Source organism: Taudactylus pleione, unplaced genomic scaffold, assembly GCF_031769625.1.
Source record: "Taudactylus pleione unplaced genomic scaffold, aTauple2 ptg000127l, whole genome shotgun sequence".
Lineage (NCBI taxonomy): Eukaryota > Metazoa > Chordata > Amphibia > Anura > Myobatrachidae > Taudactylus > Taudactylus pleione.
In genome coordinates this window covers 16,872,396-16,891,755 of record NW_028284529.1, presented here as the reverse complement: position 1 = coordinate 16,891,755, position 19,360 = coordinate 16,872,396, and the positions used below count along the sequence as shown (strand labels likewise).

The 19,360-nt window shown below is 41.1% G+C and overlaps 1 protein-coding gene across 1 annotated transcript in view; it reads left to right on the top strand.

Annotated features, from left to right (window-relative positions):
- The window catches only part of LURAP1L (leucine rich adaptor protein 1 like), a 37,237-nt gene extending 20,265 nt beyond the window's left edge, over nucleotides 1-16,972 (top strand). The window contains exon 2 of the mRNA XM_088472661.1: nucleotides 15,455-16,972. Within this exon, the coding sequence (XP_088328787.1) occupies nucleotides 15,455-15,832 (378 nt within the window). The 3' untranslated portion in view covers nucleotides 15,833-16,972. The remainder of the gene's footprint in view (nucleotides 1-15,454) is intronic.
- The last annotated feature ends 2,388 nt before the right edge of the window (nucleotides 16,973-19,360 follow it).

Here is a 19,360-nt window from a genome sequence, read left to right as displayed (position 1 = left end):
ATGTGGCCACAGTACTATAAACACATTCTTCACTGCTTATATTTTAATTACATGTTTGTCTTGATTTATTAAGTGACTCAGTGTCCCGGAGGTATGTCTGTCCTTTTAATGTTTCGCTATATAGAACATAATAGCTTTCTTGTGGTTCTTTAGAGAAACAATATCAGTTATGTACAGTGTTAGGAAAATATCTTGATTTGATACCAGAATCATTTTAATGTTTCATTTTACAATAATATATAGTGTTTTGCTTTCAGGTTAGTAGAATAATCACAGGCTGTGATGACATGACACTGAAACAATGTAATATCTGTATAATCAGGTACAACTTACAAGCAATTTCATACCAAGAAAATTCCTTTCAACTACCGAACAATGAGCTCTTGGTGTTAGTTCTAGTCCTACTATTATCTTTTTTAGTTCCTTGTATACCTCTTGTCAGGTTTTACCAGCCTCAGTAACATTGCAATGCTTATTAGAGCATTGATGTCATCCATTTTGTATATAAATATAGTCAAAGTGGAAACATTATAGGGCTTGATTCAGAAATGGACGGTATTACACAGCTACACAGAAGCGGCTATGCAACACCAACCAACAAAATGTAAATGCAGCAGGAGGTGCCTGGAGGAAATAGACACCTCCTTGCTGCATCTGCCATCCGAGTGCAGCATCCGTATATGGTGCTTTGGACCACCATCGTGATCATTTGTCACGATGGTTGAACCTTTGGCCACGCTGCGTAAGTAGAAGCCTGGCACTTATGAGGTCAGGAATTCAGCATCCACCAACGCAGACCCAGGACCAGTGGCCTGGAACACCCCCAAATGCTGCAGGCTGTCAATCATATACATATACCCACAGTCATCTAATACTTACTCTAAGACTGCGTATTTCAGGCTAAATATTTATATAATAGTGTTTTCTAAAACATTTTCCAGCTAATAATACAGTATGGTGTGATTAGTACACACATAGAGAAGAAAAAGATGGTATAAGCACCATACATACATAAATACTGGCATAAGATACCACACAAATATATAATCTTACCCTTTATTTTGTCTGTTTAACAGTCCCCGACATGTATTTTATAATTTTTAACATATATATATATATATATATATATATATATATTTTATATTTCACCATTTATGTATACCATTTTATATAAAAATGAACTAATAAAAGTTATATTTTAATCATTCATGTGATCAGTGCACCACATCACTATTTTTTTTCTGCGATACCTGTTATTCATCCACAGTGGGTAGCACCTCTTCAATATGAGATATATAAATGATGTATTATAATATAATCTGTGATTGAAGAGAAGGTCATCAACTAGTGCGGTTGCTTTTTCTTCATTACAGGATTGTACAGCCGCAGGGAAGTGACTGTGCAATACCATACAACTAATATGATAATGCCTGCAGGAGGCGCCTGAGGAAAAAAGATGTCTCCAACTGGTATCGCAGATCCAAGTGTTGAATTAACATACTTGAAATAACCATCTTACTTACTGTATGTCACGTACCTCTTGGAAATACTTTATATATCCCAGACCACAATGGCAATCTAGTTTCACCAACTTACTGCCTGTGGATGCATTTGGGAAGCAAAATGAAGGGTGATTAGCTGGAGATCCTGGACACCTGTTCCCAGTAAAATAACATTTGAAGACTAAAGATGGCCATACATCTGTGACGGACCGTCGCGATGCAGGGATGCAATCGGAAATTTCCGATCGCCCATCGGAAACTTCCGATCGCCCACCATCGATGTTCTGCGATCCGTCACCAGATCGCAGACATTTGCCATGTTAAATGTCGGCGATTTGATGATCGCGATAATCTTTTGAACGCGATCATCAAATCGGCAAAATCCAATGTGTTGGTTTTCTGCGATCCCGCGTTGCCGGGTTGCAGCATCGCACGATCACGGGAATCCATCGCAGACGGATGGGGCCCATTAGGGGGGTTATTTACTAAACATCACTTTTATTGCCTTTAAAGTATTGCAGAAAAAAACCTGCAAAAGCAATGGATTTTAAAATCACAGTTTATAACTTGGTTTAGCTGTAGGATAGTAACCTTTATATTTGTTGGATGTACCTTTGTCCTACTCAATTGGAAAAACTCTGCAAAGTGTTGTATTACAATAAATACCAATATTTTCCCTGTAAGTATGCAGCTGTGTTCTGCTAAGAAATGTGCCTGAGAATATTTTAACAAGTAGTATTCTTATCAAAACACAGTCTTATAATAAGACTTTAGACAAGAAATAGATTACAGTCACCTTTAGTGGAGTGACATGAATGATATGTATAGTCAAACAAAGATAAAGATTTGATTCATCAACACAAATAACATTGTTTGTGTCAAATTACTAGAAAAACAAGTCTAATAACAAGATTACAGCCAAACATAACTATAAGATATGTAAAATAAGTTCTTTATAAACTGTGTCTTGGTTTGAACCTCAAGTCACCCACTACAAAACCAGCAATATTTATATATACTGTATAAGAAGAGGCAGAGGGCTGGGATTTTTTTTTTTTTTTACTCTTGCAAACATCCTGCTAGAGAACAATGCTGTCTGATATCAGGATTTGGTTATTTTTTCTACAAAACCATCACTCGGTCTGCAGATATATCTGTTAAGTATGTACCCAGAATTAATGCGTGTGGGAGGGCATTCCACAGAGTCAATGCAGCCTGAAAAAATCCCTGTAACCCTAAATGGGAGCAAGTAATACTTGTGGATGAGAGACAAAGATTTTGTGTAGAGTTAAAATGTCATGTTTGGAGTTATTTTGAGATAAGTGAATAGATGTATGTTGATGTAGTTTGGTTAATACCCTTATGTGTAAGCAAATGTATTTTATGGTAGAAAACAGGTAGCCAATGTCAGAACTGACACAGCAGAGCAGCAGACGAATGTTTAGCAAGGAAGATTATCCTCGCAGCTGCATTCAAAATGGATTGTAGTGGTTAGAGTCTCGTTTTAGGAAGACCAGTAAGGAGACTATTGCAATAATCAATGCAGGAGATAATGAGTGCATGAATGAGTGTTTTTGCAGTGTCTTGCGTAAAATATGGTCATATTCCGGATATGTTTTTAAGATGTATGTAACATGATTTGGAGACATATTGAATATGGGGAACAAAAGACAGTTCAGAGTCCAGAATGACACCTAGACAGCGAGCTTGTGGGGTGAATTTGAGAGTCGAGTTATCAATAGTGATAGAGATATCAGGTTGGTAACTATTAGGGACGGCTCCAGGGTTCAGAGCACCCTGTGCCAGCTCTTCAAAGTGCGCCCTCTGATTACCATAGACCTCACCCCCTATGTGATGTTATTTGGATGCGTACCACATGGCACGCCTCCAAATAATGTCAGGCTGAGGGGAGCCTCACTAGCTGGGCTTAACCCAGCCCTCTCCTGTCACTGAATGGATGCCGCATCCATTCAGACTCCGGGGTCCGGCACCGCTGCACAGCTGCGGCGAAGGGGATCCCCAACCTCCCGATTTCACCACCCGAGGGCCACTTCAGCCCACGGTTGGAACAGCGGGACAATACTGTCCCGCTGAAATTGATATGTTGGGGAGGGGTGCACCCTCTATGGGTTGCACCCCTATTCAACCATACTGGTTGAACGCCCCTAGAGCCAGCCCTGGTAACTACTATTTGGTGGTGGAAATATTATTCATTCTGTTTTGGAAATGTTTGAGGTGGCGAGATGACATCCAAAATGAAATGGTAGAGGGGCGTTCACTAATGTCGACCAACACAGATAGTGACAGATCTGGGAAGGATAGGTAGATTTGTGTATCATCTGCAAACAAATGATGCTGAAATCCAAAGGAGCTGATAAGTTTGCCAAGAGATGTGGTATAGATTGAGAAAAGTAGACAACCTAAGACTGAGCCTTGTGGTTACTCCAACTGATAGGTGTAGCGAAGAGGAGGTGAATTTAGAGAAACAAACACTGAAAGAGTTATTAGATACTGAAGACCTAGGGATTGTAGTGTTTGTATGAGAAGAAAGTGGCCAACAGTGTCAAATGCAACAGAGAGATCTAAAAAGAATAAGAAGTGAGTAATGGCCTTTAGACTTAGCAGTGATCAGATCATTTGCTACCTTAGTCAGTGCTGTCTCAATGGAGTGTTGGAAATGAAAGCCTGACTGGCGTGAATCCAACAAGTTCTGTGAGTATAGAAAGAGAGTGAGGTGAGTACAGACAAGTCTCTCAAGTTGAAAAACAGAAAGGGGAGTATCCCCTAGATATCCTCCAGTTGTTTGGAGGGGTATGGGAGCTGGGTGATAGGATTGTCATTTGAGAGAGAATTTGGGTCAGAATTTTGTTTTGTTTTTTTTAAAAGGAGTGATCACTGCATGCTTGTACAGTGATGGGAAGATACCAGAGAGAGAGAGATTACAGATTTCAGTTAAGGTAGGGATGAGCACAGGAGAAAGAGCTCTACTGATTTGTGTTGGTATAGGATCAGGAGGAGAGGTAGTAGAGTAGGAAGATGAAAAGAGTGTAGATAAGAGAAGGTGTCAGAGGGTTCAGGGAAGCGATTGAGCAGGTCACTGCCTGAGGAAGAGCATATAATTTCATTATTCATGAATAATTAGAAAGATGACATATAAAAAACAAATACAATTTAAATATATGAAACGTAGCAAAATGCACTGTTCATTTTTACCATGACTTTTACTGCAAGTGCAATATTTTTAAATATTTGTTCCTTAAAACTGGATACTAACACTTCCCTTGATCACTATGCTGTATGGAATTCTAAGTATGTTTTCCTATTGTGTATGGACCACTACTTAATTTACCTTGTACTTCTACTTTGTATAACTTATTATTTGCTCTTATTTTGGATAAATGTATACTGTACAATACAATTCTCTCTACAGGTATGTACCTTATGTATTATATAATGTTAGTAAATATCTTTCTACTGTGTGCGCAAAAGGAGTCGGGGGTGAGGCAGACTTTCTTGAATGTGTTCAGGCCACAAGCATTTGACTTAGAATACGGGAGAGCCCTACCATTTGCTTAAAAGGTGGCCTCTGTGAGAACCAGATAAACACAGTCATGATTGCTGCTAGCTCGAAGTTAGACTATTGATACCACCAGGGGAACCAATAAGCTGAACAGTGCAGAAAGAGAAGGGAGAAAAGGAGAGAGTAGGGTGGGGGAGAACAAGGAGGAGTAGCTAAAGCAGTGGGAAGAAATAGAATGGGGGAGAGAAAGAGTGTGAACAGATGGAAGAGAGAGAATGGACAAAGTAAATGGGGGAAAGAGGGAGAAATAGACAGAACACAGTTGAGGTAGAGAGTTAGAGATAAAAGGAGGAGAAAAGAGAGATAATGGGAAAGAGAGAGCCGGGGGCAAGGGATAGAGATAAAGAACAGAGGGGCCAGGACAACTAGTGACTGATAGGTCTAAATTGGAAGTTAAGAATGTATCTTGACTCTTCCCTATATAAGGATCTGCATTTTGACCTTGGCAAACATGTCCTCATACTTTGTTCACTGCCTGAATTTACCTCTATTAAAATGGAGCTGCTCAGTGGAGACGAGTCCCTTACTGAGACATTGATGGTCATCTCTTGACTCTGGCTAGGCAAGTCTCCTGGTCCATATGGACTCTCTAAACTCTTACAACAAAAGGTGGCACTGGGGATGTAATTATGAGGTCTCAATACTGACATACGAATTCCGACAAGGGTCTTAAGATAGGCATCAAAATACAGATGCCTATCTGAATCCCGATGCCAGAACGCCGAAGGATGCCAGCCAGAATGAGGTATGTCTGGGGCACCCTTAGTGTTAGCCACGGGAGGGGAGGGTTAGGTTTAGGGAGCGTAGCGGGGTGAGGGTTAGGTTTTGGGCAGGGGGGTTAGGCACCTCTAGGCGAGAGTGTTAGGAACCCCCAGGGGGCGGGGGGTTAGGCACCCAGAGTTAGGTTTAGGGTGTGGTAAGGGGGGATTAGGGTTAGACACCCATGGGGGAAGTTAGGGGACGTTAGGGTTAAGCATCACTAAGGGAGTGTTAAGGTAAGGGGGGAGAGGGTTCTTACGTGCCCTGATGGGATCTTCTTCCTTTGGCTTGCTGGCATCGGGATATGAACCGACGGCTATTCAGCCACTGGGACTTCATACCCATTCTGGCACTGGCTCTGGTAAATCTCTTTAATGACTTGTTACATAATGGTTTCCCTTTTCCACATTTTAATGATACAACTACTATTTTGCTCCAGAAACCCCAAAGGAGTCCTGTACTCATGGCATTCTATAGACCCATTAGTCTATTAAATACAGACGGCAAGCTTGATGCCAAGATTATGGTGGACTGGTTACAGGGCAATTACTTACTCCTCATTAACTATGGTTTTTGGGAGGCCACCATTCTGCTAGAGGGTTAAGATCAGTGGTTGTCACCTATGGAGTGCCTCATACTTAAAATATGCTGCACAGCCTGGATACAACTAGGGATTTTTGACACAGTTTTTTTTTTGCATCTCTTTGCAGTCCTTTAAGCACATAGGTTTGGTCCTGTTTTTATAAAGAAATGTTTGATATCTTTAGACCTTTCCCTTGATGACTGTGATGGTCAGTAGATGTGGAGGGGCCCTCCTGGAGATGTTCTGGGGAACACACCAGGGATACCCTCTTTCACCACTCTTATTTAGTTTGGCAATAGATCCATCATTCTGGATTGTAGAAAAATGTCTCTTATTTGAAGGCATTTCTATTAGTCCAAGGGAAATTAAGCTGATGGCATTTGCAGTCAACATTCTATCATATATAGCCAACCCAGCTGTCTCCCTAGGGGCCATTTTTCATATACTTAAAGAGTTTTAACAGGTGTCTGTTTTTTTTATTAATACAGAGAAATCTGTGGCTCTTCTCTTTGGAACAACCGTCACATCAATCGTGGCTGATAGGGACATACCAATTACATGGGTTTTTGACCATTTTACATCTCAAGATCAGGATATCTCACTGTTTGCGTAACCTTTATGCTTTCAATTACACTCCCGCCTGGAGCTGGAGGGACTATTTGTAATGGTCTAATTTCATCAACATTATTTCTTTCCCACGGCTTATGTACCTCCTACAGACACTTTCCCACTTTGTTACTCTTAAAGATTTACAGATGTGTCCTCATGCTGCAGTCGCGCCAAACAGCCCTTCGCAGCTCGACAGCTCTCATGTGACTCAGCTTGTGTTGCGTTTCATATACAGATTCAGTCACATATATACAGGTATAAGTGTTGCATATGATAAATTAATCAGTGCATTCTCATGAAGCCATTTGTTGGGTCAAAAAAGAACCTCGGCACAATCTAGTCACATGGGACGTGGCAGCTTGCTCACACTAGCATCACATGTGGTATAGCATATGTATTTATGGTCTAATCCTATTTGGCACAGGAAGAGGGCCAAGTTAAGCCTTAAGAATTACAGCAGCCTAGAATGAATGGCGGGATCGGCTCCCCAGATATCCAAATGTACAATAAAGCTGCTATGTTTCGTTATCTGTCCGATTGGCTTCATGACCAGGACATTCATGCAGACACTTCCATAGAAAGTGAATACCCATACATCCTTATTTCTTCCCTTTTTGCATAACCCCGATTTCCAGGATGGCCTGTCCACACTTCCTTTTACTCTATAGCGGACTCATAGGATCGATAATATTGGTTGCTTAGTAAATACAGTAGGCGTTTGCAATGAATTCTCACATTTACAGAAGCTGTAGAGTAATATGAGACCCTAGCTGGCTCTCCCCTGGCCTCATTGCAAGCCTGACAGTATATTAGCTCTGTTGTCTGGGTATTTTCAGACAGCGATTGGCAGAACATTTAGGAACAACTCCTGCTTCATCCTCCGTTGGTCAAAAAGGTGATCTCTTATTATTATCATACCTTCTGCTATAGCCTGGATCATTCTGCCTCTCACACTGGTCACCACAGTTCCCTACACTACATGTTCAGGATTTACTCCCACACTTACTATATCTTTTAAATTGTTCCACTATGTACACTGAAATTGTTTTGAAAATTTTTCATTAAGCAGATCTCTCACCACATAGGAGTTTTCTTCCCCTAACTGTTATAGATGGCTTTGTCCTTTAATCTTTGGTCTTGGCTACAGGTTAGGCATTATGCAGTGGATCACCTTGTTAACCACCTTCCTTTCAGAGGAAAATAGGCTAATTTTGGCCTCTTATCTGCAAATGTACGGGAATGGAAAGGGGGAAGACGAATGCTTTTTGCCATTAGTGCAGCAGCCCTCAAAGCTGTTTTACAGGAATGGATCTCACCCTTTCCACCATCCCAATCTTTATTTAAGTCTAAACTGTTCTATTTTGGATGGATTGGGTGGAGGTGACGCTGGACAGGGAGTCACATTTGTTTAGCATGTGGGAAAGCTACATATCTATGTTATTTACTGTAATGAGACGCCAGATGTACCACTCTTTGAACCATACTTCCTGGTACCTGCTATGTATGATAAACAACTGCCCGCTGCTGATCTAGAAAGTTCTTTTATACTGCGTAGGTGGGTGACATGGGGATCCCTTGTGTCAGGGTGGAGGAATTGAGAGAGAGTTTCTAAGTATTTGTAGTCATATTATTCTCTATAATTGTTTATTGTACTGTTTCTTTTATTTAACATGCAGTGATGTAACTAAGGGGGGTCGAGAGCAGGGCGTGTGCCCCCATGCCGCTGGCCACGGTACCGACCTGCCCTAGTTAGGCAGTGTAGCGCCAACCGCAGTGTGTGCGGTCAGAGCTACACATTTACAAAGGACCGGCACTAGGCTTCCCTGTGCCCAGTGCCTGTCCTGTGCTGCACAGCTGAGACCTTCCCTCCCCCTGAGAGCTTACCCAATAGCGCCAGGAGGAGGGTGGGAGGCGGGCGGTCTCAGGCTGTGCAGTAACACACACATCGCCGCCAGTGCGGCAGCAATGTCTGTGTTAACCAGCAGCCAATGAGAGTCAGACAGACTCTCATTGGCTGCTGCTGCTGCACACACATCACCGCCGCACGGCGGCAATGTGTGTGTTAACCAGCAGCCCTCGAGAGTCAGACAGACTCTCATTGACTGCTGAGCTCCCACTGCAAGAGCCGGCTCCCTTCCCGGCTCCTGCAGTGGGTAATGGGAGAGACGTCATGACTTCTCTCCCATAATGCAGAGCGCACCAGCCCGGAAGGACTGATGTGCGGCGCCGGGAGCAGTGGTTGGAGCCGGAGCATGGATTCAGGTAAGTGTATTATTTTAATTTTTTTTTTACTTGTGCTGTGTGTCTGCACATCGGGGGGGCACCATTACAGGGGGGGACCACTACTGGGGGCACCATTACAGGGGGGGACCACTACTGGGGGCACCATTACAGGGGGGGACCACTACTGGGGGCACCATTACTGCGGGGGATCACTACTGGGGGCACTATTACTGGGGGGGAACACTACTGGGGCCACCATTATTGGGGGTTCCACTACTGGGGGCACCATTACAGGGGGGGACCACTACTGGGGGCACCATTACAGGGGGGGACTACTACTGGGGGGGACCACTACTGGGGGCACCGTTACAGGGGGGGACCACTACTGGGGGGGACCACTACTGGGGGCATGATTACTGGGGGGGACCACTACAGGGTGCACCATTACTAGGGGGGACCACTACTGGAGGTGGGGCACTACTGGGGAATACAACCGGGGGGTCTACTATTGGGGGCACTGCATCGGGAGGGGGAGCCTCTACTGGAGACTACTCCTGGGGGGAAACTACTACTGGGGGCACTATTCAAGGGGCTTACTACTAGGGGACCACTACTGGGGGCACTAAATAGGAAGGAAAACTACAGGGGGCACTGTATAAGGGCACTGGATAGGGGGATCACTACTGGGGAAACTGCATGGGGGGACTACTGCTGGGGGCACTATATAAGGGGCTTACTACTAGGGGCATTGCATTGGGGGGACCACTAGGGGCACTAAATTGGGAGAAAAACTACAGGGGGCACTGTATAAGGGGCACTGGATAAGGGGGATCACTGCTGGGGGCCTGCATAAGGGGGACCACTACTGGGGAAACTGCATAAGGGGGGGACTACTGCTGGGGGAACTATATAAAGGAGCACTGCATAAGGGGGACCACTACTGGGGGCACTTCATAGGGGGGGCACTGCATAAGGGAGACCACTACTGGGGCACTGAATAAGGGGAACTAATGAGGGGCTGCATAAGGGGGACCACTACTGGAGGCATTGCATACTGGGGGTACTGTATAAGGGGAACTAATTGGGGGCTGCATAAGGGGGACCACTACTGAGGGTACTGTATAAGGGGCACTACTATGGGCCTGCATAAGTGGGACCACAACTGGGGACATTGCATACTGGGGGTACTGTATAAGGGACACTACTGGGGTTAAGGTGCATATCAAAAGGAATGTTCAGAGTGACGATAAAAGGGTGTGTCATGTTGACATGCCCCATTTTTAAGTGACCACACCCATGTTTTGCCACGGATGCCTTCCGCGCGCACACATAGGAGGGGGGAGCTCCATTTTTACATTTGCCCGGGGCTCCAAATAGCCTAGTTATGCCACTGTTAACATGACTACATCATATTGCTCTGGACTTTGGACCTTATTCAGAGTCGGTCGCAAGCGCCGATGCACTCGTAACCGACTCAATGGTTAGTCCTGCGCATGCATAGCAGCGGCCGCACTGCGCGTGCGCAAGCCCCGGAGCGACAGAGAAACTCTGTGGTAACCCACAGTTTAACGATCGACAAGGAAGCGGTCGTTCAGGATGCAAGCGGTGCCCTGATTCTCATCGCTGTATCTCTTCATTCATTCTTTTCAGTGTTCTGCCTTTACTGTCATGTTGCTATCTGTTATTGCATATGATGCTTCAATAAAAAATATTTAAAAAAGAATATATCTTAACAACAAAGCCAGCATAATAATGAGCATTATGATCTATCACATTTGTTCACAATGTATGTGTTTGCTGGGTTGTGAGTGCATTGAGTAAATGAAGGACATATTTACCATACTGAATAAACTGTCATACCGAAATGTTGTGACACCTGGACTTGATCCCAGTTGAGGTGCAGCTCATTCTTCTTATGTTTATTTTAGGGAAGCATGATTGTAAACTGTTCAGAACAATATTTTATCTTTATTCTCTGGCAGGTGTAGAATAGTTTTATCTTGTTAGGACTATTGAAAAAAGAATACAAAAATATCCCCTCGATTACAACTAGACTAAACTTGAGATCATCTCAAACAATTAGGATCGATGAATATATTTTGTTTTCAAAAGCTATGTTATAGAATGTGTAACCATTTGAAAAATTCAAACACATTTGTACACTTGTCAATATTGTGTCATGCATTATATTAGTGAGCAGTGATGTTCATTACTTACACACCTGCAGAGAGAGACTCCATAAGATGCTAACATTTGCAGCTTGTATTAAATGTGTGCTACACTAAGGGGGTATTCAAGTAGGCTGCGAAAAGTCGGAATCGGCGATTAATTATCGGCGATGACGTCATTTTTGCATGTTTCAATTATTCCCGTATTCAATTTCAAAGACTTTTCGCCAGTGCAAATAGTATTTGAAAAAAAACAGGGATAACTTTTCACCATGTTTTACATGACGAAAAAGTGCAGATTTGGGGTTTAGGGGTGCAGGCTTAAAAAAATAGCCTGCACCCCTGGGAATAGCCCCTAAAAATGAACTGTATGAAAAAAGTTTTAAAAGAAAAGGACATCCCAAAAAAAATATTTTAATATTGGGGTTAAAAAACAAAAATATGGGGAACACGTTTTTAAATTACGAAATTAATTCAGCGGGGGTTCCCAAGTATGTTGCAGGTGTTTAAAAGAATGCGGGTGGTAGCGGCAGGTGCATTTTTGAAGAACTTTCAAAATGCACTTTAGGGACTGAAAAATATGCCTACCTCCATTTTCATGTACCCCAAATTTGAAAAATTGTAAGTGCTGTTCTTCACCACTTCTTCAAAGCTGCAAATATGCACCTGCCACGGCTATTAAAAACCCAGACTTCCTCCACCAGGCAAAAATGGGGGTACCCATAGTGACCCCCATATCTGGACATCTTTAGGGGGGTCCCAGGCACATTTCTCAAAAATTCCCGTTTTTTTCGTTGATGGTGAGAAAAGTGAATGTAAAACACAGGGATAATTTTTGGCTTGCCTTTAGCAGGCGAAAAAAAGTGCAGAATTGGGGTTTAGGGGTACGGGCTTAAAAAAATAGCCTTCACCCATGGGAATGGTCCCTAAAAATAAGCTGTATTAAAAAAGTTGAAATAAAAAAATCGGGACGCCCCCCCAAAAAATGTTACAATTTGTGGTGAAAAAAAAGGGTAACAGTGTTTAAAAATAGCTGAATAGGTTCAGGGGTATTCCATAAGTATGTGCCAGGTGTTTTCTAGAATAGGCTATTAGCGGCAGATGTTTTTTTGCAGAATTTTTTTAAAATTAGTTTAGGGACTTAAAAATATGCTAGTACCCATTTTCATGTACCCCAAATTTGATGGGACCACTTTTAAAAACGAAAAAAAAAGCTTAGTGCTCTTCTGCATCACTTCTTGAATGTTGTGAAAAAAACACCTGCCGCTGCTATTTAAAAACCCAACTTTCTTTTGCTTGCAAAAACGGGGGTACCCATAGTCATCCCCCAGGTATGGGCATCTTTAGGGGGGTCCTACAATTATTTCCCGAAAATTCCCGGATTTTTTCCCGGATCAATGTTTTGCCAGTTTCCGATTTCACCTACTTTGGAATTGAATACGGGGAATAGCGGGCACGTGCGCTATACTTTTCTGCCCGGAAAACAGGTGAAGGAGGCGAAAAGTCTAGCAGGCGAAAAGTCTGGTACGCCATATGTAATGACAAATATACAGTACAATCTGAAGCTCAATTTGGGGGAATTTACATTATTTATACTACCACACTTTCTCCAAATATCTAGTAGCATTGCTAGTATTAAACTATGATTTTACATTTGTTCCAAGCTGCAGTTACCAGTATGATGTGATGGTCTTCAGAAGGGGCGGACACATGTATAACTTAAATATACAGTACATTGGGCCTATTTCAGTGTTGTATTTCAGACATGCGCAGGATCTGTGCAGCTTCTGTCACTGAGGGAGAGTCAGCACTTTGGTGTCACCCCTCGGCGGGAGTTTGGACACACCCCTCTCAAATCTAAATCTCACATTTTACATCTGTCCTACCTACTGTGCAACATGGTTTTACCAAGGTGCACAATTACTTGTGTTTTTGCTTTGCTCAGAAACTCAGAATCAGCCCTAAAATGCATACAATGATATTACAGCAGGTAAAGACGGCTGTTCCAAAGTGAGCTCGCAAGCTAAAAGGTGTGGGAAACAATTGCTTTATGACTGTCTTTCATCATAACATGTATTCTAAGGTTTTGCTAGTATCATGAACTAATGTTTTTACACATTTTGCAATGAACAAGTGTATGACTATATGTGGGCTTGTTTCCATGGAACACAATTGTAGAGTTAGAGCAACTCTCATTGGGTCCAATGATATCATGTACACCAGCACGATTGTAGCAACTTAAGGGGTTCTCTTAATGTTAAGAGTCTTCCATTTACTTATATGGGTTGGGAAGTTCCATTGTAAACAAATTAATAAGTTTAAATATATTAATTTTTCTATGATAAGTTTAGCACATTAACATGGAAATATCAAATAGTAAAAGTAATGTAGATGATTTAGTGTTATGTGTCAAATTCTACGGCACAGCATTACAGTCTCAGTACCATAGATGCTGCTGCATGGACATATTGTCAAACACATACAGTATGCCACTCTGTGGCTTCTGTCTTTGCAAAAACGAACTTTTAGACCATGTGATGGAAGTGAGTTTACTGTTTCTCCTCGGAACCCCAGCCACAGTCCTGGACAAGTGGCTTGTGGAGCAGAGCTTGAGTGCAGCACTAAGAAGATACAGTACATAATGGTGTACAGACAAGATGTACAGTCAAAGGTGACAGAATATTGAGAAAAAGTTACAAACGTATACAAAGTTATACAGACGAGGTTAAAAAATAACACTTTAAATAAATTATAAATATGTAGCAAGACAGCGATAGTACTACTTTGGGAAATAATTGTTTCTATGAACTGAACATTTAATATTAATGTACCGTAATTACAATGTTCTTAATTTCATAATATCCAAGTGGTTAGAGATCTGTAGGGTTGTGTTCAGAAATGAAAGCATCTTAAAAATGTGCTGTATTCCCAGTTGTTACCACTACTTTAATAATGTTTATTGGTACTTTAGCCATTTTGTATCTAGCCTTAATTGTTCCATGCTGATTTCCATTACCCTTAGGATAAAATTATTAGTATATATTTTAATTTCAAATAATTATCATAATTACTGATTACCTGGTCACTGCTGCATTTACACTACAGCATGTCAAATGATTTCTGCAGATGTAATGTACTGTACAATGTAGACTATATAAAAATCACATATTGTATTCCCAAAATAACAGTTTCCCTAATCCTAGCATAAAAGTAAATTTCCCAAATCTAAACATAAAATTCCCAACATAGAAAAAAAACTTGCTAATAATTTTAACTATGATAGGCCTCTCTTATATATGATATATATACTTTCTCTCATGTTGGGCCTGACACTGAGTCGCACGTAATATGGTCACAGTTCTGGCCACTTCCAGCGATCGCAAGTCCTATGTGAACATCCACCTGTTTTCTAATTCCGGTACATCTATGTGACCACATTGCCTCCAACTTTCTGGCCTCAAGAGCAGCTATCATCACTACTGACATCACTTACACCTGCCTCATGCTTGGTGCAGGAGATCCAACTGAAAGTGTTGTGAACTCTGCATACGATTAACTCATAATAGGTCACAACTTTATCTACACACCCACTTTACGTCCACGGGATGCTTCTCCTTCATGCATTGCATCCCAGCAACATCCATTCAGCCATCAGTGAGAAGTGACTAAGATGTGTTTGACTCATAATTGCGCTTAGATGCTCAAAATGGCATATATATATATAGGCCACAGCGCATTTGCAGTTTGCAAAACAAAAATGTGAGATGCAGCCACATTGGGAATTGCATGCTCCTCAGAATCAGTCCCATTGTACATTTTTAGGGAAACCTCCCCGTTTCTGTGGCCAGGGAAATATGTTCTAACGCTTCTAACTGTGATATTCAAGAAAATTGTTAATGTGGATTTTTTTTTAGCTTTTTGCTGTTTGCGCCATGAATTTATGCTATTTTGTTAATGTGTTTGACAGGGCGGAACAAAAGTGCAACTCTTTAAACTAGTTGTAAATATTTATCTTTGCTTTTCTTGTCAGAACTATCTTCGAGCTGCCGATGTTAAACTGATGAGACAGCTGCTTATTATCAATGAAAGCATTGAGTCTATCAAGTGGATGATGGAGGAGAAGGACATCATCACCAGCCAGGGAAGCAGTCTGAGTGGGAGCCTTTGCAGTCTACTTGAGAGTCAGGATAGTTCATTACAAGGAAGTTACACCAGTTTACATGGCTACAGTGATGGAATGGATGATATATCAGTGGGAAGTTACCTGGATACTCTTGCAGACATTGTTCCAGGACATAGTACTCCAGATTTTGATCAATACAGTGATATACAGCAAAGCCATGAAGACTATCAACCACTATGCAATGATTCCAACCATCATTTTGATGAGTATTATTGCTTTAGATAGATTGTGAAATGACAACAGTCCATATTGGATGCCTGGTAGGCTTTTAATGCTTTTAATAGAACCTAAAAACAAATGAAATGTGCACAAATGTTAAACAGGAACCATGTACTTTGTGTCTGCTGTTCCATGTTTGAAATAAATGCTTTGTTACTATTTATTACATAACTTGTAATTTTACATATTTTCTAATGTTTTTCATGAAAATCTAAATTAAATATGAATGAGCTGTTTTTATAAGAAATCTGGGAAAAGGGTTATGTATAACAATAAAACTGCCACTTATTGCTATGCTGTAGGTAATTATTTTGTACTGTATTTGACAAAATAAAAAAGTCACTGTGTTGCAGAGTAGTAATATATTTAATAGTATGTGGGTTTCTTCTAGTGGTAAGATACATGGTGGACAGTGTTTTCTTTCCTGTCTTATTGTGCTATAGTTTATTCAGTACTAACATGTACTTAGAAGGCATCCACAACTGAGGGGATCTAAACTTCTCTTCTGTATCTTAGTACAAAACAACATAAATTACTGTTCTTGGCCTCCTTGCAGGAATACTTTATTTTCCATGCAGAATATTTACACTCATTACATTAGTATACTCAATGATATTGGCTCTTAGTCAATCTTGTCACTACATAGCCTACCCCTGTATTTGTCTTAAAATAAATTGTTTATACATGAAATTTGGTAACCAAATCCTAAGAATTTTGACCGTTTCCATATCTTGCTAAAAACAAATGCTTCAGATTGAGCCAAATACTGAAATGAACCATACTGAAAGGTTAGACAGCCATATGTCATAATATAACATATCTGCCACTTTTATAACTAAAATTACTATTTCTTTTTCATGCCAGATAGATAACACTGCCAGACTGATGTATAACATAGGGCCATAGTACATTTGTTTATCGTTCAAACAGGCAAGTTTCTTTTTTTTAAAGTTCTTTTTATGCCTAGGTGTAACAGACCTTCACTGCATTTAATATTTTTTAAAAGTACATGGAGGATCATGAACAGAATAAGTACCATTATTCACCATTTATGATATGTCATGCAATATTGTAAAAACTGTATTAAATGCCCATTTAGCATAGGGATCAGTGATCACTTAAAACAATGTGAATAGAGGGCCTCATTCAACATGGATCGCAAGTCTGCAATTGCACGCACTCGCTGCAAAATTCTGCAAATGAATATGATCGCAGCACTATACCAAGATGGCCACCACTGTATAAAGCCGCCCACTTCCCATTACACACATCCGCAAGTCATAAAAAGTCAAATTCTGAACCGCAAAAAGATCAGAAGCGTGACACGGATTTACCCAGATCTCCTCAGGAGATCAGAACCGCAACTTGGATTTACCAGGATTCACGAAATTCATGTGAATTCGGATTTCTGGAGAACCGAACCGCACATCTGTATTAAATGTAAACATGTTCTCAGCTCTGTGTCTCTAGATGTTATGAAGAAACATGTTTTATGTTATAGAATAAAAAGGGTATTATCTTCCTGTTATAACTGCGTGACAGTGAGTTTTTACAATCTCAGCCATCAGTTGTAGGTATATGCAGTTAATACTTTGACTTCTTTTGTTTTGGTAGGTAATGCATAAAACCAAGCTAATTCTATAGACAATATTTAGCTCCAGACCTACTAAGTCACGCAGCCTCACCTTAATATACAAAGTGTGGGACAATGTCAATGGGTATTTGCATCTTATCACACAGAGTAATGCTGGTCACACATTTGCTAATATATCAGGTGTATTATTTATTCTGTCCACTCTTTGTGGTCTGATCTGAAAACCAAGGCGCTTAATCACTACCAGCTTCATTGAAGCCTGGCTTTGGGAAATTATACCACTCAGGACCTCTACACCTTTATCTGCCCTAATGAAGAAGGGGTTCATAGTCTGAATGTAGAGCGTTCCATTACTTGTTATGGTAAGTAACCCTATTCTATCAATTGCTCACAAGTCTATATTGGCATATTCTATACCCATGTGCCAGTTACTGCACCTGCCCCCTCTATTAGACTCAGTGGGAATCTGCAGGACCTCTCCATTCCTTGTTAATCATTGTCTGCTTCATCAAAGGGTTGGTCCTTTGGCCCAATATCTGGTGAGAACTTAAGGAGAAGTGTTAAGATATTTGCAATTTACAGTACAGTAGCTTGCACAGAAGATTGACATGGTATGACATATCTAAGGTAGAAACATATATTCCATGCCCTATTCTCTGTAGTTGTAGTGTGTTGAGTTGCTGCATTGTTAATACGTGGATCGCTAACCTGTAAACTCTGTATGGTAACCACGTCATGAGCCCCCTTCTAAGCAATCACTGCTGCCACATCTCTGTTTATCACTGAAGTTTTGAACTCTATGGTGGCAATTCTCTTAGTGGTGTTGTGTGATGACAAAGTACCACTTTGCCTATCCCTACCTTGTACCCCAACATTGCAGATTTTCCTGCGCACCTCTACATGGCGTAGAAAACAATCTGCAATGTTGGTGGCCATGAGGTGCCATAGAAACACTTACTGAAGTTCAAGACCATCATAACTAATCCAGTTATACCCAACATGTCCAACTTTCAGTCTGTCCCCTAAAATAGTGCCACAATATCCTTTCCACACTTTCCTATGTATGGGGTTAAATCTGGAGTGTACCCACTGTGAAATTCTATACCACACACGTGTTCTCATACAGCTTTGCTCTAATTGCACCAAATAACCCTGTTTGTTGCACCAAGGACTTTGCAATTTAGTTGTGCCAAGATTCTTTTTCTTAAAATTTGCTTCTTATTAGCACCACTAAAGTGACAAAATTACAGAGCAAGCCTGCACGGATTACTGGGACTGGCAGTACTTGTACTTCTGTGTACGACTACATCACAAATCTGTGTAAAAAATATTTTAATACAATTCCTCCCACCACATTTTGCTATGCTTAATCTGTGACTTTGTACACTTCTATACCAATTAATTTGTAACAAAAGTAGTAATCTAGTTTCCCCAGGATACTGTGAGTATACTGTGAGAGCCTTTGCAGGTGCCTATGATGCAATATGTAGTTAAAAGTAAGCAGTGGTACTCATGGTGGAGCGTCCAAGTTGCGCAAAACATCTCATGCTATATGGAAAAAAAAAGGTAGGTGTATGAAAAGACATTGGGGTTTAATTACGAAGTGTCGGGTTGTTTGACACTTCTAGTGCTTTTGCTAGCAAGACATGGCTAGTAAATTGTAAGTGTCCTTTTAAATATCAGGAATACACACGAAGAGGAGTTTTTTTTTTTTTTAACCCAACACTTCTTAAATAAACCCCCACAACATTATCACTAACTTGGAGAACATCTTCCTCAACCCTAGACACGTTTACTAAGGGAGCACACCAGTTCTGGGACAGATGAATACACATTCCATCCTCTGTCCTACCTCCCAGTTAGGTACAACATCCCTTGTACACTTTTTATTTGGTGTGTATAAGGTAAAGACCTGGGTAAGACCTCATGTGAAACTCTTT